The sequence below is a fragment of the Opisthocomus hoazin genome, chromosome 5 (assembly GCF_030867145.1).
Source record: "Opisthocomus hoazin isolate bOpiHoa1 chromosome 5, bOpiHoa1.hap1, whole genome shotgun sequence".
Classification (NCBI taxonomy): domain Eukaryota; kingdom Metazoa; phylum Chordata; class Aves; order Opisthocomiformes; family Opisthocomidae; genus Opisthocomus; species Opisthocomus hoazin.
In genome coordinates, this window is record NC_134418.1 from 55,231,700 (window position 1) to 55,254,161 (window position 22,462).

Here is a 22,462-nt window from a genome sequence, read left to right on the forward strand (position 1 = left end):
AAGGGAAAAGCAGTGCTTTTCCATGCTTCTGTCCTCGCATCTCGCTGTGGAGTTTCGCAGCAGCTGTGCCTAATCTCTCCCAGGGCTATGTATTGTGGTGTGCTCTGTGGTCCTGCTCCCAGGGCATATGGAGAGAGACTGGCTCTAGCTGGTTCCCTTCTGCTGCTCCTTTTCACGCAGGAGACCAGGGAGAAGGCAAGGAGGATGGAGCTGATGCTCGTCTGCTGCACATGGAAACCTGGGAGCTCCAAGGCATCCCAGCTCCCAGTTTGGGGAGTCAGGCAGAGCAGCCCCACTGCCTTCTCCAGCATCATAGTGACAGAAGCACTTGGGACCGAGCATTGTTTCTTTGCTGCCTGTACTTCTGCAGTAGATTGAATTGCAACAGTGGGGCTCATCTGGCCCCTCTGCCTGAATTTGCCTTTTCTTTTAAATATTTCCTCAGAGGACATAATAGATTTTTCCCCTTGAAAAGTCACTGAGGCTATATGTATGGCATAGCTGGGCTATGTAACAGCTGCCTTTCTATATACTAGTCAGTTTTACCACTTTATTAGAAAGACCACTTTATTAGAGATTTCCAGTTAGATTTTAAAGTTTAATTTTTCCCTAAGAAAAGAGACAGTAAGAACCCTGCGTCATGTTTGCAGTAATGGCTGCCACAAGTTCTTCTATTGAGAAGATGTAGAAATAAGACAAAAATAACCAAGACAGCCCCTACCCCAAGCTACAGAATCCCAACTAATAACATTACTGAAGAAGCTGATAATATTGATCTCTTGTGTACTGGTAGTTAAACTTCAAAAATCAATGGAAAGGGAAGCTTAACTGGCCTTTCTGTAGTATCAGCAAATGTAGAAATTTTACAGATATAAATATAAGGGGTGATTTCCAGACAATGTTAAAATTACTGCTTAATTCCTTTTCCTTCAGGAGAAAGCTCCTATGAGGTGCATTGGGAAAGGAATCCCTGAGTGTAGTAGATATACTTCTGTGTGAACCAAGAAGTAGCTTTTCAGAATGGTATGCAGAAGGAGTGAGACCAGCTTGATCAGCGAGGACCCCGTTTCTGCCCTCAATTCTGCCTTGAGCAACTTTAAACACTTGTTGTGTTTGTTCAGGCACATTCATCTCTCAAAATATAAAGTTATTCCCACACACAAGTGCTGGCAGGATCTGGGATCAGCAACTACACAAACACTGCTCTGGCAGTCGTCTCCTGAGTGTAGAAAAAATACCAGCCCTTGGTCCTCTAAGGTACCTAGGTGAGAAATCCACATTGCTAAATATCTCAGAGGATCTGAAGGCACAGAATGAGTGCCTTGTATTTTTAACAAAGTAAGACTTTAGGGGCCCAGCCGCGCTTCTAGCCACGTGTGTATTTCCTCCTTGTTTACTTCAAGCCATTCAATGTTGTTCTTCACCTGCTCAATTGACTGACTCCTGGGCGATTCGCCTGCCCCAGCATCAGGATATTTCTCAAAGAAATTTTCCATCTGGAAAAAAGAGAGAAAAAGAATGGACATGAAGAAAACAACACTACTGTTGGGCAACTGGCTTTTTACAGGGCCCAGGTAAAGGTCAGTTTTGGCTGGGAGAGATATTTAAGCTCAGGCTCGTAGCACTGGGATAGTTTTACAGTAATTTATAATGCTTTATACATTTAGAGGATAAAAAGTCAAGTTTCCTGGCCAGTAGATGGTTAAACACATTGACTTAAAACCAAGAGAAGTACTGTCACCATACCTGCCAAAGCTGGAGCTCAGTGTTGAAGGTTTGGGTAATAGTTACTATCCGACCAAGATTTCTGTCATTAATAGTGAATCTAGAAAAACAATTTAATAAATGATATTTGATGCAAAACCGTTAAAAAAGAAACGTCACAATTAATTATCTGAAGCTTAAATTTCTAGCTGTTCTACAATAAAACAGATGCATCCAGATGTTATAATTTTTGGAAATATTTGAAAAAAAGTACTGCTATACAATATCTGTGCTGTTCTCAAATATGTTTACTACTGGAGTGATCTATTCTGGCAGATTTTTTTTTTAATTAATGACTTATACTGGAAATCAGGTGTATCACTGCTCAGCAATACAAATGCTGTCCAGTTCACAGCTCTGGGCTTGCAGGTATGCTTTGCTTCTGTGCCCTCATCAAGCATTTAGCAAGGAGAAGAGAGGAGAGAGATGTCACTCAAATAGGGAGGAGCAAAGCTAAAAGGTTTGTTATTACTTCCACTGCTCATCTGTATGTCTGCTGCTTGCTGTTACCACTAGAAGGAATTAAAAAAAATTCTATACACTGTCTTCTTGTTATGAAGTCAATGGAAAGAGAAGAGACATGACTGACTAATTTCCATGCAATAATCAGATTTCTACAGCCTTGGTGGAAATTTCTATACTTTTTAATCACCATTTATTGGTAGCGATCATTTAGGGAAAGAATGATTTTCAAGTTAGCAGCAAAGTACTTTTTCACAGCAGATGGATATAATTGTGTCAAATACACTTTTAGTTTTCATTGTGCAAAGGCCAGTGATTATAGCTGTATAGTGAAACTATAGAAAGGCTTGGCATATAGCAAGATATACAGATGGACATAGACCTGACATTTCCAGTTAGTTCATTAGCGTACCTGTCAACTAAGTACTGCCAGTTAAGTCGTATCCAGTCCCAGGTCATTGTTTTCCCATAGGTGTTATACGAGATGTATCTCAGGACTGTGAAGACATCTTGGCTTTTGATGAGGCTGGTGTTGTAAATATATTTCAGATACCTAAACATAAAGCCATAAGAATCAATGAGAGCCTTTAATGCAAGACCATGAGAAGCAAACAATAAGTTAACACTTTCAGTGTAGACTTAACTGACGATGATGATAGATAACGCGGTGCTAGTATCTATATTTGCAAGTGATTACCACCAGAGTCTACAGCCCATTTCCAAGCAGAATTATTATTATTAATTATTATTAAATTCATTTGGGCATAACATGCCTGCAAGTGCTGCAAGTTGCTTCCAGCTACAGGACAAATGGTTTTGACTGACAGAATGGAGGGATCGCTCAGCACGTACATTTACAGGGAGACGACTAGTGTGGTCATGGCTTCACAGCAGCCGCTGCAGAACACCCTTAAACTGTTGTACACTGGGATTAAGGATTGTCGTCTTTTCCTGTATGTAAAGGACAGTTTTCTCAATCTGTTTGCTCTTTTCCCCTCCCTTGCTATTTAAATAGTAAATTAAGAGACAAGTTTTCCCTGCTTCAGGGAAGTTTTTTAATTTTCTGCAAATATAGGCTGATCTAGCTGATTAATTTATGTCTTAATCATGTCAGTGATTAGTTATTGCATGGTTTTAGATTATGGCTGTTGTGGTCACAAGAATTTAGAAATACAGCTGCCTCCTACCACTATTTTCATTACTCTAACTCATATTTACTCTTCCTGAATCTCCTGTACTTCCTTGTCTCATCTTGTTTAAACTTGGAACTCTTCCAGACAGATACTGCTCCATCTTGTGATATTTAGATAGGTCTCCAACAAAGTGGTGAATGGCCCTGGTGAAAATGCTTGCCTACATTTCTGCTACATGGTACAACTACATGCAAAGTTATCAGACGAGCTTAAAGGAGCTGGTGTGGCTGTGCAGAGCAGCAGCCTAGGGAGATGCTTGCCCAGTCTGACAGCTGGGCCAGCCTGGGGCAGCATCCAGACTCCCCATCAATGCCATGGCGGCACGAACACATCTCCTCTGGTTCAAGCACCTCTGCACAGCACTTCAGGGAGCATTGAGACTTCACACGGATGCCTTCATAGGAGTGTTAATAACAATTGCTCAAGGTTGTTTGCCAAATTTTGGCTTCTTAGAAGGTAGACATCTAGTCTAAGCAGCCCCTTCTGTAGCTAATGGAGGATGACTGGCAACACCCAAAAGCAATTCTTCCCATTGATTTTAAGTCCCTTTCCTGGTGTGGGATTAACAGTGCTCTGGACGTCCTGCCTCCCTTCACTGATTATAGAGGAAACATAGGTGACTGATTTTCTCCTGGTGCTAAACTATTAGGCAGCTATAATCATACAGGGTGAAGGCACTTTTGGAAGACCTGAAGGCTGTTGATTCTGTGCAGAAACTACCGTGTGTTCAATATCTTTCCACTAAAGGATCAAGGCTTTTTTTGCACTATAGTACAATCTCAGAGGGGGGTGTTAGATAACTGGTCTGGAAAACGTGTTGCATTCCTCATGCTGTAATCTGACAAAAATGACAGCACAGGAGAGAGGAGAGGGGAATGAGCAAATGGTGACCAGTTGCTTCTGTTGGGAAAGAAAAATCATTGTGTGTTTAAATCACCTGTCCAAAAGGGTGATGTTCTTCACTGATGCCAGGCCATACAGCAGCTTTTCTTTTTCTTGTGCTAATGAAGTTTCTTGGTATTTTTCGAACATATAATTCCACGATGACTCGTTACCTGAGTTCTGCATCCCATAGCGATATACCAGGAGTCGAAGATTTGCAGGAATACTAAAAGAAAGAAAGAGTACTTGAATATTCTTGCCCCTTCCCTGCTTGAGATCTGTGACCAACTCACATGCTGTGTTCTTCACCAACCACAAAAGCTGTGAGCACTCACGTTTGTCCTTGTAGCCATTGCTCGAACAGTTGGGAAGCATTATTCAAAGATTCTGTGTCATCCATACTGCAGGCAAAGTCTAGAACAGATGCACAAAGAAGCCTTTAAAAGAGAGAAATAGAGGGAGAGACATATATTATCCTGCTGCTTAACATTCTTTGAATCCATCAATAATATGAGCAGGAAAAAAAAAGATCATTCAACCTCTCCAAATGGCCTCCAGAATCATTCCAGTGCAGTTGATCCACAATGGGTTTTACCAGGTAGCGAAAATATTCCTGAGGTAGAAAAAGGGCGTTGGTTACTTGTGAGGATTTCTTTAAATAATAATATATTTTTGTTCATAGTTTACTCTCCTTCATTTTTACCAGGACGAGCATCTCTTAAAGAAAAAGGAACACAAACGTGCACATGCACAATCTTTCTGGATCACCACAGCATGCCAGGTCTGAATGTCTGCGGTACTGATGCACAGATAGGACAAAAGCCACCTGCTTCTCTCCAGCCTTGTCTGTGCTCCCAAATGAAGGTTGGGGTACAGCAAGGACACACCGCCACAACTTTTTTCCAGAGATAATGCTGAATTCAGGACATACTTATTTTGGCGACCACTAAATCATGTTCAGCATGTTAGGTCAGCTAACAAACCTGCTCACTGACACATTGAGATATAGCCATCCTTCGTGCTGAGGGAGGTGTCAGACATTTTGCTGCTCTACATATACTTCATTATTGGATGCCGGACAGCCTTGACTAACACTTCTACTGTGACTTATGGTGATGGATTATAAGAATAATTAGGCATAATTTCTTTCCTCCAAATGCATAGTTCTGAACTGAGAATTTAGGAAATTCAGAGATCAGTACTAAACAGTTTTCAGCACTTTTTTTTAAGAGTCCAGTAGCACAAAGTAAATACTCATAGCTCAGCAACACTGAAAATCACTTGAACTTCAATATTATTGCAGTTACAGATCCTGAACTGCCAGATGCAGTGGTCCCATGCAGGAATGTTTTTTTTGCTTCATCACCTGAAATCGAGGATAGAGATTTGTATCATCTTCAAGCATGTTTGCAAGATAAGATACAGATGATATAACTCTATGCCAAGGTAAATAGTCTGTTTCATTTGTTAGGTATTTTGTGAGCTCCAGGGGAACAGAGTAATTCACGAGTCCAGGTCTGTGGAAGGAGAAAACATAATGTCAGTTATTTTAATGCATTTGAAGATCCTGCTTCTTTAAAGATATTAGAACACTATTTACTTTAGAAGGTCTGAAATAATAAATTTTAGGGGGGGGGGGGGGAAATAGCCTGGAATGCAACTTGGGAGGTGTTTTCCAAAGAGAGCACTGAGGATCACTGTTGGTCAACGTCTAGCTGCAGGAGCTCTCACTGCCACGAGGAGGCTGCTCACATTGTGCAGCATCCCAGTGTGCCCAGAAGTGGGTAGCCCTCAGCTGATGACATTAACTCACGTCACACAAAAAGGAATTGCTAGTTCTGGAGACATCCTGAAAGACTGAGGAGATTCAGACTTACAGGCTGTCACAGAAGGTCACCTAAAGTTTATCTTTGTCAGTGTGGCTGGGTACAAGAGCTAGAAGTTTCCAAGCAAGTTTTTAAACAAGACAGCTGAGGTGGTAACTTCCTAATGCCATGCTATGCATTGTAGGCATGCCTCTGATTTTCTGGACACCTAATTACTTCTAGAGTGCTTCTATTATTGTTACTTACATGGCAAAACCACCTCTTTCTAAGATCTGTGCAGTTAAAGCCCTCTTTTTTCCTACCACTGAACTGAAAGGGAGCATTTCTTTTGCCTGCTTTGGTGCTGCAAGTTGCCAATGCATACTTGAATTTGCCCCTTTTGGAGGACAAAGTAAGCCAATAAATAATTAAGATTTGTAACCTATTCAGAAATTTTCTTTCAACCACCTGAGTTGAGTTAATTCTAATCAATAGGCAATGGAAAGTGAAAAACTTCTGTAGAAATCTCTGCAGGGAATTAATTTACCTTGCTAAAGAAAAGGCATCATCCAAAATCCCTGCACGGTCAGCAGCTGAAAAATCCTGTGTGAAAAGAGGAAAAGAGTGATCAAGAAAGTATAGATCATTTGCAGAAAAAACAGCCTCTACAGGCCTCTGTAAGAGACCCAGCAGACAGACTAGGGTTATAATACTGACTTTGTGGTTGTTGACCAGAAGAGTGCTTAACATGTCCCAGTTTTCACTATCATAATTCACCCGATAGAATCCAATGTGGTCTGGATTAATGTTCACAAAACTGTTAGGAGAAGATGCTATTATAATTCCTGCAAAACAAATGAACAATGATCAGTTTGTGCATCTTGTATGATACAGAACTCACTGGAGATTCCTGGACTCCAAAAGTAATATTTGGTTTTAATGAAAACCACAACGAGATCCAAGCTTTAATTTTATTTATTTATTTTTCAAATGGCTGTGAGTAAAGATGAGTTGTTATAGATTTTAATGAATGTCAGCACTTGCCTTAGAATAGTGTAATTGTGTAATTACTTGGGCCAGCTACTTTATTAAATTTAAAATGGAGATCACTGTGGTTAGGGTAAGGATGCTGAAAATTAGTGTCATTGTAAAAAGTAAAAAATTGCAAAGAAAGAGTTCTTGCAAGTATCTGTTTTAAAAGGATTTTCACCCTCATTATTACTATTAGTTTTAAAGTTCTCAGATATTATCCTCCATTTGTTTCATTTTTCATTTTATTTCAACTAACTTTTTAAGGATTTTCTTCCTTGTACCCTTCTCTCATTCATTTTTTGTAGCTGTAGACAAAGGAATTACAAAATAGACTGAGACTTTACTCAAGCACTGATGTTTAAGGAATTTCCCATTTAGAATGAATCCTTGAAAAATGTTCCTTTCTCAGAAGCTTGGCCTGGTCCAGTTGGGGCAGCTAGTTATGAAAGTTTTTCTATTGCCCATTGAAAGCAGTGGTCTTCAATCTGTGGTTTGAGGGTGGCTGGAGTTAAAAGCACTTTTCTTTTTGGATGACCTGTATAAGGTATTTCAAAAGGCATTTTTCCCCTACAGTTGCTATTTGCCTTACTAGACAAGATTTTTATGGGTGTAGAAGTAAGCACCTAATCATGCCTTTGCAGGCTTTGTCCAGTGAATAGCCCCTTGCAGCCTGCCATAACGTCATGTGGAAGTTAGAGAAGGAAAACATCTTTGTGTTAATCTCTGGCTTGTATCATGATATAAGACTTCTTTATTTCCATGAATACTGAAAGCAACCAGGCAAAAAAAACAAAAAAGCAGAACAAAAGACAGATTACATTTTAAACAGATAACATTCAAACAAGTACAAAAAGAGAAGAGTTGACTGTGATATTTCTGAAATTCCAACATGTGATGAAATTTTAAAATTCCTGAAGTCGGTAGTTTTTTTCCTTTTTTTCCCGATTTTTGGCCACTAGAGTTTTAGAATAAGTTCAGATTTGACTGCATCGTAGAACAATCATCAAAAATACCTGTGTAGGTATTTCCTAATTTCTGTAATCAGCATTAGAAAATGGGTTTAATAATTTGTAGCTCTTTTTCTTTAACTAAACTCAGATTGCCAGTTTACCATGCCACAGATGCATTCATCAGCCTCCCACTTCACCTCTTTTCTTGGACTCAATGAAGGGCTTATCGAAGCTCCGTTGATTTTAGTACATCATAATTAAGAGTACACTTAGATACTTCCTTGAATAGGGCTGGATTTAAACACATGCTTAAGCACTTTACTGAATTGGGTCTAAATTGACATAATGTGTATATAGGGCAAATAACCATCTTATTGCAGAAATGACTACTCTCTTCAGCACTACCAAGCTGTGTGCTGGTTTGCGGATCTGAAAACTGAAAAGCATGAAAGTTAATTCTGTATTTTATTTCTTGTTAAGGACATTGAAAAGCTTTATCCATTCATTACTCTTAAAAGAGAAGGGGAAGTTACCTTCAGAATCTGATGTGTTGTAGAGAGTATAATTAATTGAATTTTCAAGTCTCCATTTCACTGGTATATTCCATTTGTAACTGAAATTATTTAAAGGGAAAGAGAATCAAATGACATTTGAAACCAAATGCTAAAAATAAAACTCTAATGTATCTTTTTATTTGGTTTAATGTTTATGTCTTGTTTTATGAAGCCAACTGTGTGCTTACGTACATATACATTCACCAAATATTCCTTGTAAAAAAATCCTCAGCGTTTTACCAATAGCTGTTGTTTATGTTGTAAAGATGTTTCTGCGCTATGATACTCTATTCAGGCAACAAAATGTCAGATATTGGTGTGGTATGATTGGGGCAATTACATTCCCTGAAAAACAAAAGAAAAATCGTGAAGTGTCTGAGCATGTTCATGCTCTAGAGATGGGGAAGAGCAGTAACTTGTCTTAATACTTTGTATTTATCAGTAGTTCTCAAAATGCATCTGGTAGACTGAGCAAGGGAGTGGAGTAAGATTTTGTCCAGTGTCCTGTGTTGATGTAATGGTCAAATGAATACGGTACTGTGTTAATTACATACCTAAAGTTAAGTCTGAAAGCTGCACAATTTATCTGGTTCTTTTTTCTTTTTTTTTTTGAAAATCAAAGGAACTGCTAGGCCCATGTCCTTCTGAATGCAATTTTCACCTCTTGGTGACTCCACATGCTGGAGAGGGTAATAATTCCCATAATCAGAGAGATATCATGTGAATGAATTTCCATTATGCTGTGTTGTGTAGCTTATTACCACAGCTCTGGAACATGCAGCTCTGCTAAGCAGTATCTTCATGTCATGTCAGATAATAATCTAGCAGGGTATAAAGCAATTAATTTAGTAAAAGATTATTACATGTGGATGGTTGATGTCAGTGTTAATGCTGATGTGTTTAGGGCTTTGTGCAGACACCAGTTAATCTGTGCAACGCTGACTTGAAATAAGTGGTTGAGTATTACAAAATCTTTTTTACAGATGGGAAAACTCTAAGAGCTTAAGCAACCACTGCCACACAGTCAACAGGTCATCTTGCCTTTTCCAGCCTGTTTTTCTGCTCCAAGACAACCCTAATTCCTCCATTATAAAGCACTGGGAGCCAATTGTGACCTTACCTCTTGCTCTTCAATTCCTTGAATGCCTGCAATGGGTAGGTGCAGGCTCTTCAGTCCGAGGTATGCCCAGGACGAAGCTGAGACATTTGGGCTGGACGGGAACCATAGCACTGCCTTACCAAGGCCATGACCAGGCAGTCAGGGAAATGGGACAGCAGAGCATGCCGTAAGCATACTTGCACAGCCGCCTGCACATGGCTGCTAAAATTATGAAGCCCTTTTGAGCAGTCAGCTGCTGTTCCATGTTAGCATATTACAGTCAATCTCAGGGATATTTTTCTTCCTTCTTAAACCCCCTTGTGACCAGTGCTACAGGAAAATCTGAGTTGTCTTTACAACTCTGGATTAAGTGAATGACCATTAACTTCCAGGAAATACCAAAATTAAGGCTATGGCATCTCTTGCTGCCTCCAGAATGAAAGATCAGCTATTAGTTTGTATCTTCTAAACAAAAATATTGTAACAAACACCTCTAGATTTTACTAGTTCTCTTATGGAGCTTGCTACCATGGAATCTGGAGAGGTTATTGTTTGGTCAGAGGCCCCAGTGGTATATATCTCCAAGAGAAAGCCCATAAAAGATGTTTTTTTTAAACCGGTTTTGTAAATTCATTTAATGAGGGGGATTTTATTTCTTTTTTTTTTTTATATGTTCCTGAGATTAGTCTTCCCAGGGCATAAGATATGATAGTTGTGTCCAGTTAACTGTACATATTCCTGACATGCTATGCTGTAGCTACACACTTGCCCAGCAGCATTATTTTAAGAGCACGAGTTATTGAACTTCCATTTCTTTTGAGTGCCACCATGCAGGAGAAGACTCTTTCAAGTCAATCAAGACTGAAACAAGCAGACAGCTCAGGAGACTATCCCTTCTGGGTTCAGAGAATAAAACATACACAAGGCCTGGAGTTTTCACTGCTTAATCAAAACCCTGCACCCAGACATGAAACAGGCCACTCCCGTCTGGTGTAGGATCTCTTCAGGAGCTTCCTCATCCCCATCTCTGAGGGTGGAAGAAGGAGGTATTGGTTTTCGGTGGACTGACTTTTAGTCAAGGGAGTAAGTCTGTCCCAGAATAGATAATATTAATATTATATATTAGTCGTTATAAAAACTACACTTGCAGAATCAATTTCCCCTCTCACTTTGGGAATAGCAGAGGCAGTGCACAGCTCAGCTTCTTGACAGATTAAGGTAGGAACAGTGCTGGGATTTCTACTCAAGAAATGACAAATGGCAATGTACTGTAAATCTTCAAGTCAAGCAAAAGCAGGATTTCTGAGCGCTACCTCAGAGCATAGTGCAAGAAGTCAACATTTTTAACAGAAAGTATTTTCCTGAATAATCTGAAGCACCAGCTGTTAAATGGTACTGTGCTGTAGTTTGCAGCTAGAGTTTCTTCAAAAGCCCGCAGACTGTTCTGCTTATGTTGGGAGACGTACAACATTGAGAATACATGGGTAATTATCTCATTCCAACTCTTATGATACCTATCCAAAACTGCCAATACTGTAGGACTTCTCCTTGCTCAAGTTTTTTCTTTGTACTCAGAATGAGATTAAGTGGCCACAACTGTTCATTTTCTCCTTGTTCTTGCTCATTGTATTAAAATAACTAGTACAAGCTAACAGAAAATCTCATTTGAGTAGATTTAGTTCTGGTTCATACAGGCAAGTTTTACTGGTTTAGTTGTATTGGGCTAGTGCAAGGAAAGAAACCTTTCTAATATGGCTTAATTTGGATATCTTTCACTGAAGCATTTGGAAAGTTGTATTGCCTCAAAACTGGGGCTGGCTGAGAATATACACAATGCTAGCTCTGAACAGGTATTCAGCTGGTTAAAGCCATGGCACAGCTGAGCCATTTTTTTGTGCAGGTCCAACAACCCACAGGTAGAGTCCTCCCCTCAGGTTAGTCATCAGTTAATTAACAAATATGCTCCTATACATTATCCCACCTGTCTTGAACAGACTAGATGAATGTCTGCGGCTGGCTGTCTGGCCACGTAAGAGCCCACGATGTCTAACTTGCACTAGACAACTGTCTTTTAGATGGCTAAAATTAAGCAATACCATCCTAAATTAAATGGGCAAAAATAGCTCTTGGTGAGGATTAACAACATTTATGCATGACCAGCTATTTCACAGTAATTCTTGTTTTTAAGACATGTAGAGAAGACCCTGTATAGTATGTAAAGATCCTGTGAAGTATTATAGGTCCTATACCATATAAGAAAAGGAATAAGCTATTGTGGTACAAAATACCTGGATCATGGTATTTGATTTCTTGACAGAGAAAATTCTGTGTCAGTTTTCCTTAGTCAGGCAGGCTAGAATTTTCAGTGGTTCTATAGATGACTTCAAATCATCTGAGCTGTTTGTGAGTGGAAAGAAGATTTTTCTGAGAGACCTTGCCCAATTTTACTCTGCTGTGTTTGATAAAGAAACCCTGAGACAAAGGGCTGATGCTGTCCTAAACATGAAATATTTGTATCTAACTTTCTGCTGGTTTAGCAAGAATGGATATAACACTGCCTACGCGTGTGTTAGTTGGTGAGAGTATTTTTACAGTATTCCTACCTGTTTTGGATAGAGATTTACAGCAGGAACTTACCCAAAATCGGAATCAGGATAAGAAGCATTTGCACTGGGATCCAAGAGAAAACGTTTCTGTGTGAATACTGAATTACTTCCCATCTCCAAAACAGGGTAACCCATCTGCCTAGTCCATGTGTCCATGACTTCCTTCACAGGTTTATTACTTGCCTATGAATGATGGGAGGAGGTGACAGTGAAAAAGCAAATTCAATCCAAAGAGGAAAAAAATAAACACCTCTGATAATGAGAGGAAGAAGAGCAGAAAGGAGCAGGTGAAAGAGCAGGTTCAGTACAAAACATACTCCATTAAATCATTTTATGGTGCCTGTCATTTAAAGCAGGGATGAGCTGGAAACTTGAACATGGACAGAGGAAAAGAGAAGTATGTGGGCAGGAGACTGGCCAGTAACACGAACAAGAAATACTGAGGAGCTTTTGAGGCACCTTGTATGCTCTAAGACCTCTGTGTTTTTTCTGAGGAAACAACTGAACAGGATGCAAAGGACATAAAGAGACTTCTCAACGCCAGAACCCCCCTTGCAGCATGTCCTTTTCTGGATGTGAAGGACAACCCAGTATTAACCACCAGCAGCTGCACCAATGTAAAATTTGATCCATTCTGTGGACCATGAACTTCTGACCTAGGGACTAGATCTGGAGAAAGCTGCCACTGCCTTCCCAGGCTGCCACCTGTGAGGGAAGGGAGCTGGGATCACTGTTTCCTTCTGTAGACAAGGCAGATGATGTGAAGATGCAGAACACCAGAGAGAGAGCAGGAAGAAGTCCTGCTAAGCAGGAAGAAGTCTGGGACCAAGGAGAAGATGAGAACCTGAAAGGAGACACAAGAGAGCAGCTTGGGCTGTGTCAGTGTCCACAGCAGTGGAAGAAAAGGAAATATCATGAGGGGAAGAACCTGGTAGTATGCAGGTGGACTTTTGGGGGTAATAAGATAGATGGAAAGAAACAGCCCAGCCTCAAGGAAAAGGGAAGATCAGAAAATGGTAGCACAGAGGAAGACCCAGCTGGGACTCAGAAGCTAGAGACAGAGATAAGCACCAAAATTTCTTAGGAAGCAATACTGTTGAGAGCTTTCAAACAGGTGAATATGGTTAGAGGTAAGGGAGAGTATTGGGTGCATGTGTGTGGTGGATGAGGGGTGTTTTCACCTGTGAAATAAGCTTGAGTTGTGGGGAGAATGTTTCAGTAGTAGGCTGTGTGTTAGCAAGGCCTCATTTCTTGTTTCTTATTCCACTCCCATAGTCTTATGCAAAAAAATGAGGAAATAATAATATTTGCTAGAAATAAGATATGTTGGAAGATGCTGGGAGGCTGCCTAGCTTGTGGTCTTTCATCAACAGAAGAGCTACAGAATGTAAAAAGTCTGGCAAATGGAAGCAAGCGGGTGAGATATGAAATTTTTATTAGCAAAGGTTTGGGTTGCTGCAAAACATACCTCTTCCAGAGCTTCCCAGAACTGGTCTGTCTTGGCATTTTGGAAATGGTGGTTCTTCAAATATGCCTAGAGAGAGGTAGAAGACTGTTAAAATACTACCAGGTCTTTCTTCTTTGCCTGTGAAAACAATACATATACTCAGTTGTACAGAGATTCAGAGAGTACAGGTCAGTTGTACAGAGTATCTGTCCATGGATAGTAGTATTGTGAGTAGGAGGTTAAAGGGATCGATATTCAGCTGATGAAGTTCCTTTGCTTTCCAGTGCATCCCATAAAGCTAAAAGTTAGCATCTTCCAGTATGACTTGTTAGTACAAAATAAATGGGTACTTGAAGAGTTCTTTGTATTTTGTTTGAATGGACAGTGTTGCAAATTTCTGTCTAATCTAAGAGGTTGTTTACAAGGAGGAAGCTATTTCAGGAGATTTGACTAGCTGTGGGCTCAGAGCGGAAGCAGAAAAGACTAGTCACCTCTAAGTTGTGATCAAAATTACTTTTATAAGGAATAACGGGATTCAGCTAGGTGTTTACACCTCCTAAACACTATTCCTGTCCTGTGTCTTACCTTGCCTGCTGGAGTGCTTTCCTACCCTGTTATCTGGATCCTGGTGATGTTTAGTCAGTAGATGGTGCTGTTTGTTTCACTGTTAACCACAGCTACCTGCTTTAATGTTCTTGAAGGCTCTGAGTAGAGGAGAAGTATTAGTCTCTTGTGGGACAGGATCCACCTTGTGGAACTGTCCTGATTGCATATGCAAAAGGAAAAATAAAGGAAAATACAGCTGTCTTGTAGCAGCCCATAAATGTACTTTCCGGGAGGGAGGTAAGAACACATGTGGTAAATCTGCCCTGTAACTCCTCAGAGATGATGGATGTCGGTTCAGAGGAAAGGGCAGATAACCTTTCTCTTTCTGGGAGGGCTCCTTTCTCCCATTTTTTCTTTCCATAATTTTGTAACATTGCACTTTTTCCTCCATGAGAAAGGACTATGAACTGGACATACTTTACAGCTCAATGAGGGGATCCTAGCTGACCACTAGATAACAGTGGCATGGAGGAGGTTTCTCCAAGAAAAGTTGTCATGAATTTAGGTCCTCACTGGCAGGCTATCAAATCTTCATGCAGTTCACTTTCCTGCTTCTGTGGGAACACGAAACTTTTTCCTCTTGATATTGTCCACTCATTACTGAAATGTATTTAATACTTTTGCTACTAATACCAGGACATCTGCTACTCACTTTTTGAATAATGGTTTTGCTACCGTCACAAAAGGATGGGCTACATTTCTGTGTGTTTTGATGCCATCTTTACCTGACAGCCTTTCTGGAAGAGGTCTGGTGTAATCCAGTCTCGAAGCATTCTGAGGATCGATGCACCCTGAGGGCAAAGGGAAAGGGGAGATGGTCATTGCATGGTGCTTTGACACTGGCTTTCCATTCGCCTAAAAAGCAACCTGTGAATGAATATTTTACAGGGCAAAAGTAGAATTCACAGAATCACAGAATGGTAGGGGTTGGAAGGGACCTCTGTGGGTCATCTAGTCCAACCCTCCTGCCGAAGCAGGGTCACCTACAGCAGGCTGCACAGGACCTTGTCCAGGCAGGTCTTGAATATCTCCAGAGAAGGAGACTCCACAACCTCCCTGGGCAGCCTGTTCCAGTGCTCCGTCACCCTCAGAGGGAAGAAGTTCTTCCTCCTTTTCAGACAGAACTTCCTGTGCTTCAGTTTGTGCCCATTGCCCCTTGTCCTGTCACTGGGCACCACTGAAAAGAGCTTGGCCCCATAGAATTCAGCTATGTAACTAAGGAAGTGGTTTTTCTAATTCCTTCATGGCATGGCACGCCTGCCTGTCAGACCTTAATTCTGGATGTGGAAGTTGGTCTTTAGCTGTGAGGAGATACCTGCTTTTGAGTTCAGCTGTGCCAGTGGAAGGGCTCCCGAGCCTTCCTGCTGGGAGTTAATGTCCTGCTGCTCTACCAGTTTGTGTGAACAGGGCTCTGTGTTTCATTTTGAACAGGACAGGGATGAAGGCAGCTGGGGAACTAGCCCCATGCAGCTGTGCAGCCCAATACAGGACGTGACTTCTGCTGAACACCGAGCAGGTAGGGAACTCCAAAAATTCTGGAAGTCTGGGGCTTTACATATTGGGGATGCCATCTCAAGATTCAGAATGAGCTTTGCTGAGGACTGGTGTAAGAGCATTCGCCTCTGAAGTGGGGTAGAATTGAGATCAGAGAAGTTACTTAATTGGGTGACACAGAAAAAAAAACATTTAGGACCTTGAAAGAAGAAAGAAACAAAGGGAAGACAGGAGAAAGAAGTAGAAGAGTCATGTGGAAGAAAGAAGAGTAAGGGCACAAAGTGATGAAGAACAAAAGCAGTGCAAACCCAATCTAAAATGTAAAATACCATTTTAGGATTAGCGTGTTTTCATTTTCTGAACTAAATCAAAGGGCAGCTGAAAGCCTAATGCTTTGAATGTTTTAAAAATCCAGTTGTCCCATGAAAACAAGAGAGTTATCTGAATTATCAGTAAATCCCTTCTCCCCTGTTTACGTGTCTGAGAATAACAACTTGGCTGCACGAGTCACAGCAGAAGGTCTGTTTGAACAGATACACCTCAGACTGCTCTCTAGACTAATGTTGCAGAGGCAAGGTGGTCAGCAGATGACTCTTTGCTGACACAGTAATTTAATGTGTTTGCCATGAAATATGTTAAAAAATGATTCAGTAAAAGTTAGAACAGATATCCATTAGTGGTAATCATAAGGCTGCTTATGATTAGTGGTGATCGTAAGGCCCCATGTATGCACTAGGGAATCTTAGTTCCTCAGCTTCATCTATCAGTCACTTCTCATCTGACACCACCTCACATAGACCATCCCCTCCCATTTATATTAAAAGTCAGAGTAGAAATATGCACTTGTGCATGCATTTGGGAACAGTGGAGATTTCTTTTGCTTTAAAGTGCAATGTATAGCTAGCCCCTTGCATCTTCTACTACTGTTTTTCAGTCTCTTTCCCGTACTCTTGTCCCTCCTCTATACTTCATGATGGAGTGTGTTTGAGAAAAACACATGCTAACAAAATCACTGGTTCTAGAAACTCCAGTGTCTTCCTAATTTTTCTTTCTCTCAAATATTTGGGGAGGTTCGAGAAAGTGACTTTGATTTGAATAGCTGACCTTGTCTGATGGGGATGCGGGGGGGAGTCTTTTATCAACACCCACATAATTTTTCTTAGAGAGTTGTAGTAATTGCCAAGTATATGACAAGATTGTATGTGGAAGAAATGTGGAACGTTTAATCCTAAGCTTCTTTAGCTGAGACGTTCTAAAAATGTGGGGGTCCAAGAACAAATTTATAGCAGAACTTATTAAGCATCTGTTCTCTGAAAAGGTAATAAATGAAAAAATCTCATTGTTACTTTAATACAATATTTCAGACGAAGAGAGATGATTAAACTGCAAAAGAGGTGAGATGCACTTACTTTCTAAGATCATATTAAAAAAATTAGATACATTAATTGTGTAGTCACCAACCCTACTCTAGTACATCTTTCCTAGGTGCATAATGCCCTACTGATCATACAGCAGTTAGAGGTTCCCTTACAGAATACACTGCAATGACTCCACAGACCCTTAGGTAATTCATTAGAGTTTTAGGATTGTATAAGGCCTGTAATTGTTCTGGTAAAACTAACACAGAGCATTCCAAATTATGCTTTATTTGTTTAGTGATGAATATTATCATGAGGAGATTGTTTTTATAAGAGAAGTGCAAAAGAGAAGCCAAAATAAAGCAAAAAAGAAACAAGTTAATTTTGTCATGCATTTGTATATAAATACCAACAGTAATTTGAGCTAAATATACATGAAAACTTCCTCGCTCAAGCCAGATTATATCCTAAGCCAAATTATACCCCAAGCAGACTGTTCCCAAACAATGCACGAGTCCTCAAGTGTTTTCGCTTAAAAAAACAAATGAGTTCATCTAGCAATTATCTAGGCACAGACACAAGTATAAAATAGGATTTTTTTTCTCCATTGTTTTTTCAGACCATACAAAAGTGGGTCTCTTGTTTAGCTCACCACTAAAATACTTTTTTGTCCAGAGTATTTGACTTAGCTCTGTATGTTTCTTGACTTTTGTTAGTTTGATTTAAGGACAGTGTTACACAGTGCAGGTTTTCACATAGTTTATGATTTGACTGTGAGGCATTTATGATGCAATAAATACTGGTTGTATTGTTGGATAGAGGATTTAACAATTGAAACCAGAAAACTTGATGGAAATGGATGGATCAAGTCTAGGTAATAAAAGTAATATCTAGGGCTACAGACTCCAGCTCAGCTAAAGCTAAAGGCAATGCAATACATACTTTATGTTTAGCTGATAATGGGAACTTGGAGGGAAAGCAACAAGTAAGATTTAATAATGGTGGATTTTGTGTTTTCAGTGGAAACTTGTTATGGCATCAGATAGGAAACACTGACAGAGTCACACAAGAAGTTGTAAACCCAAACATGGTGTCTTAGGGTCAGAAGCAACCCAGTCTGGGAGATGGCTGACCCAAGACCCAAGGCATTCTTCCAACTGCTTCCAGCTGGCTCACGAGAGAGACTTTATAGCACAGGTCCCCAGTGCTACTGACAGGGACAGCCCAAGGATTAGCAAAAAAACTTGTCAAATACCTAATGAGATGTCTTCTGCCTCCTCCTGGGCTACAGACTACTGTATGCCAAGTCAGTCCTGAGCTCCACAACTCTCAGTGAAACGTGGAGCTAACTTACCCCCCAGTTTAGGGGCAATGCCAGCAGAGGCTGGTGGTAGCCTATCTTTGCTAAGGCTTCTCGGATAGCTGGGATACTGTGAGCAACATGAGACAAAATGTTACTTTCCTGTTTTCACTGCTTGGTTCCCTGCCTTGCTTCCTCAAAATAGAAGTTAAACTGCCCCGAAGGTGTGAAGGGGAAGTGAGACAGGACACCTGGATGTCTGCCCTTGCATTAGATCATGAGGCTTGATATAATTGGGCTGCATTAGCGTGAGGTGTTGGTAGAGGTCTGTGGTAGCTGGTTTAGGACAATTTTAAAACTGACAACTCCAGTGGAAGAATCTGGTGACGCTATGATTTTCTTGCTCCTCTTCATGCTGTGAGCAGGTTTGCATGGCACACAGCAGCTGACTGGGGCTCTGGCTGCGCCAGGACTCTGGCTGCACTGCTCCTCTCGCAGTCGCTTTTGACTGAATAATCACTGACCACAGTCAGGAATGTCCCAGAAAAAAGATCCACACAGACACAGTCCAAGTGGGTTAGGAGTTACAATTATGAGCTTCCCTGACTTTTATCTCTTCTCCTAAGCTTCCACTGTCTTTGGATCCAAAGTCACAAGAGGACAATATCCTACCTTACTGTAGGATATCCCATCAAACACAGAGGTGATTTCAGCTGGAGATGACACGTCGACCACAATTGGGTGGGAAGACAGTAATGAGTCATCATTCATTACAGGAAGCACATCATCAATTAAAACCTGTTCAAGCTGAGAAAGAGAAGATATTAGAATAGAAACAAAAGCAGGACTAGATGCCTAACTTCACAAAATAGGTAGCTTGAACTGCAGCTTCTCTAGGGGGAGGCAGTTGGAAACGTAATGAAATGTCACCTCCTCTGAAGAAGGACTCACAAACTCTTACCTTACGTCTGAAAGGGGAGGGATACATTTTTTTACTTAACCGAGATGAATTATGTTTTGCAAATCCTGTTTTCCCATGTGTATCATAACACACAAAAACTCTCAGTAGGCAAAAAAAGGAGCCTGTATTACCAATTTCAGCAGTGTGATAGTATCTGCAAAGCATTATGGGCTCCTTTTGCAAAAATGGAGGTGGGGAGGAAGGAAAGGAGGGAGGAAGGAGACAGCATTCCTAATCCCAAGGTTTATAACTCTTTAAAAGTGATTATAATTTTTTAAAAAGATGAAGTGACCTTCAGTCAAAATTCCCTTACTTGCTAATCAATATTGATGAAAAAAAAAATTTCTGTTTAGTTTTCTTCTTCTAATACTCACTAGGATGATAACTCTGAAATTACTCTAGATTTTAAATGAACATGGTATCTAGATACTAAAAGGTCTTTTAAAATTTAGGCTTAGTAATTAAAATTTTTCGTATGTAGTTAGCACGTCAGATCCTCTATTTCAAAGTGTAAAAGAAGTGACCCAAGAATGGTTTTGTTCTCAGACTCACATAGCATGAAAGAGAAGAGTTATTTATGGGGAGCAGGGAGAGATGTAGGGGAAGCACCAGGTAGGCACTGCCTGCTTCTAAGGTCACTAGGCCCAGGGGCTAGTAGATTTTGACAACGGGCTTAATCTATGCAAAACCTATCCTGCTTCCTTCCACTGGCATATGTTATACATTTTCTAGCAGCCAGAATCTCATTACACCTGGACAGCTGGGGGAAATATGCATGCTATGCATCATCACATCTGTTTTGGAAAGGAGGAAGGAGAGAGTAGGAAACCTCCCTTTATTCACACGCTGTTATCTTTCCTCAGAGTATAATGCGTATTTAAGGCTACCATCTTTGTCTGCAACCCCCGAAAGTAACTGGAGTTGGTTTTGCTGCACATTTAGTGCTGCGGGCCATCCACTATCACTACCTATTTTTGCGCTGTGTGAAGCAGAGATTGTCTGAGTAGGAACATTTGAAACAATAGAAATTATTGAAATAATAGAATACTGGCAGCAGATCAGTGAGGGATCTAATACTTTTCTTGACAAATAGCCCAAGCTGTGGAGAAAGGCCAAGATTCCCAATCCTCACTAGGTCAGATAACAACCCTAAGGCAAGTCCTGTGAAGAGACATTACAACTCAACTGACTAAGTACAGGGGAATCTCCATCTTCAACAGTACCTTTAAACAACCTTGCAAAATTGCTAAAGCTCTGTCCAGAATCCGTGTAGGTATTATTTGCCATAATAATAACCAAACACTTGACTCACTTGTTAAAAAGGAATGACTCTTCCCTGCAGAATAAAACTTTAAAAAGTTTACTTTGACTTGTTTAAAGCCATAATGTAGGTAGATGGAAAATCTTAAAGTAACTTTTTCTTTATGTTGCACTGTACTATGTTAGTTTTCTATAAATACACTTTTGAGTCTTCATTGTCCTTGTCTAAATTTTACTCCCTTCCAAAATGCTCTCTGCAGTGCCACCAACCCTCCACAAAACAGAAATAATTACCATTTGCCAATCTGGTTCTGAAGCATTTACTCCCAGGAATTCAAAATAACTGGCAAATCCTTCATTTAACCACAAGTCATCCCACCAGTCCATGGTCACAATATTTCCAAACCACTACAATTACAAACATTGAAAGATATAGTGTTAGATAAATGGTAAATACACATTTCAGTATCTCACATCTCCACATAGAACATTGATTTGTTCACTTTTCCTGTTGCGAGAGAAAATCATCATAATTCTGGAGTTTAAATAGGAAATTAGCCCTAGCCTAGTGTTAAAACATCACTTTTATTACAAAATTATATATTACTGGGGAGATTGCTAATGATTCATGTGTCATTGAAAATATTTTTAGTTTCTTCCTCCTGATTTGATGATTTGTGCTTGCAAGGATATGTTTTCAGACAGCCTTCACAGTGTATAGTTGTCCCTATTTGCTTGCCCAAGAGACATCTGCACATGCAAATTAGTTCCTTTAAGACATTTCAGACAGATTTTCATAAGCTAGCTCGCAGTCTGGACCCGAGCATCTAGCTTCCTGAGAAAAATTCAAAGGCAGTAATTACGCTACTTTAAAGCTCTAATGGGGAGCTGTTTTAACACAATATTTTGCAATCAAATTGTGAGCACACGTAGAAGATCCCGAAAGAGAGTTAATGACGCTATTTTCAAGATTAAAATGTTGTGACTACACATTTGAAGGACTGTAAAAATTATTTGTGTTCTAAAACATACCTGATGAACGAGCTCATGGGCTACCACAGCAGCTACTCTCTGTTTGTTGGAAGTGGCCGACTCGTTGGGATCATACAGCAGGTTTGTTTCTCTGTATGTGATCAGCCCCCAGTTCTCCATGGCACCTGTCCCAAAATCTGGAATAGCTATTTCATCTACATCGAAAGAAAGAGAACATGATTACTGCTATATCCTTTGAGCCACTTGGCTTCTCCTCTTTCTGTGTATTCACAGCCTGTTTTGCTTGCTATTTGTAGTTCTGGCTTACTGCTGTGGACTGCAGTCTGTAACCTGTGTCTAAGAAACAGAGTACTGGCCTACAGCAGCTAATAGCAAGCACCCTGGCTCTGCTGAGATTAATGCAGCTAGATCAGTCGCACTAGCTGAGGATCTGTCCTGCAAGGTGGTGCTATGCCACCTCCTGGGAGTGTGCTTATTATACATTACTTAATTTTGGCTCCAGAAATTAATAGTATTGTCTGGGGATGTGCTGTAGGCATTAAACCTCCTGAAACTATCTGTAGCGTAATAAGATATGTCATTGTTTGTCACACTGTTGTACTAAAAATATTTATTGACGTGTTAACTGAAGTAAATCCCCCATGCAATGAACAACATCTGCTTTTACTCCTGGCAGTTTGTGGGGGTCACTCATTT

General features: G+C 40.3%; 1 protein-coding gene across 1 annotated transcript in view; it reads right to left on the reverse strand.

Moving 5' to 3' along the window:
- Positions 1-487: 487 nt before the first annotated feature.
- Positions 488-22,462, reverse strand: part of ENPEP (glutamyl aminopeptidase) — a 36,489-nt gene continuing 14,514 nt past the window's right edge. Inside the window, exons 5-20 of the mRNA XM_009932128.2 lie at positions 21,806-21,960; positions 21,068-21,181; positions 19,225-19,359; positions 15,126-15,191; positions 13,816-13,881; positions 12,379-12,530; positions 8,622-8,701; positions 6,824-6,951; positions 6,654-6,709; positions 5,668-5,818; positions 4,841-4,914; positions 4,637-4,738; positions 4,357-4,527; positions 2,639-2,779; positions 1,747-1,825; positions 488-1,496 (exon numbers count right to left, since the gene is read on the reverse strand). Of these exons, the coding sequence (XP_009930430.2) occupies positions 1,347-1,496; positions 1,747-1,825; positions 2,639-2,779; positions 4,357-4,527; positions 4,637-4,738; positions 4,841-4,914; positions 5,668-5,818; positions 6,654-6,709; positions 6,824-6,951; positions 8,622-8,701; positions 12,379-12,530; positions 13,816-13,881; positions 15,126-15,191; positions 19,225-19,359; positions 21,068-21,181; positions 21,806-21,960 (1,820 nt within the window). The 3' untranslated portion in view covers positions 488-1,346. The remainder of the gene's footprint in view (positions 1,497-1,746; positions 1,826-2,638; positions 2,780-4,356; positions 4,528-4,636; positions 4,739-4,840; positions 4,915-5,667; positions 5,819-6,653; positions 6,710-6,823; positions 6,952-8,621; positions 8,702-12,378; positions 12,531-13,815; positions 13,882-15,125; positions 15,192-19,224; positions 19,360-21,067; positions 21,182-21,805; positions 21,961-22,462) is intronic.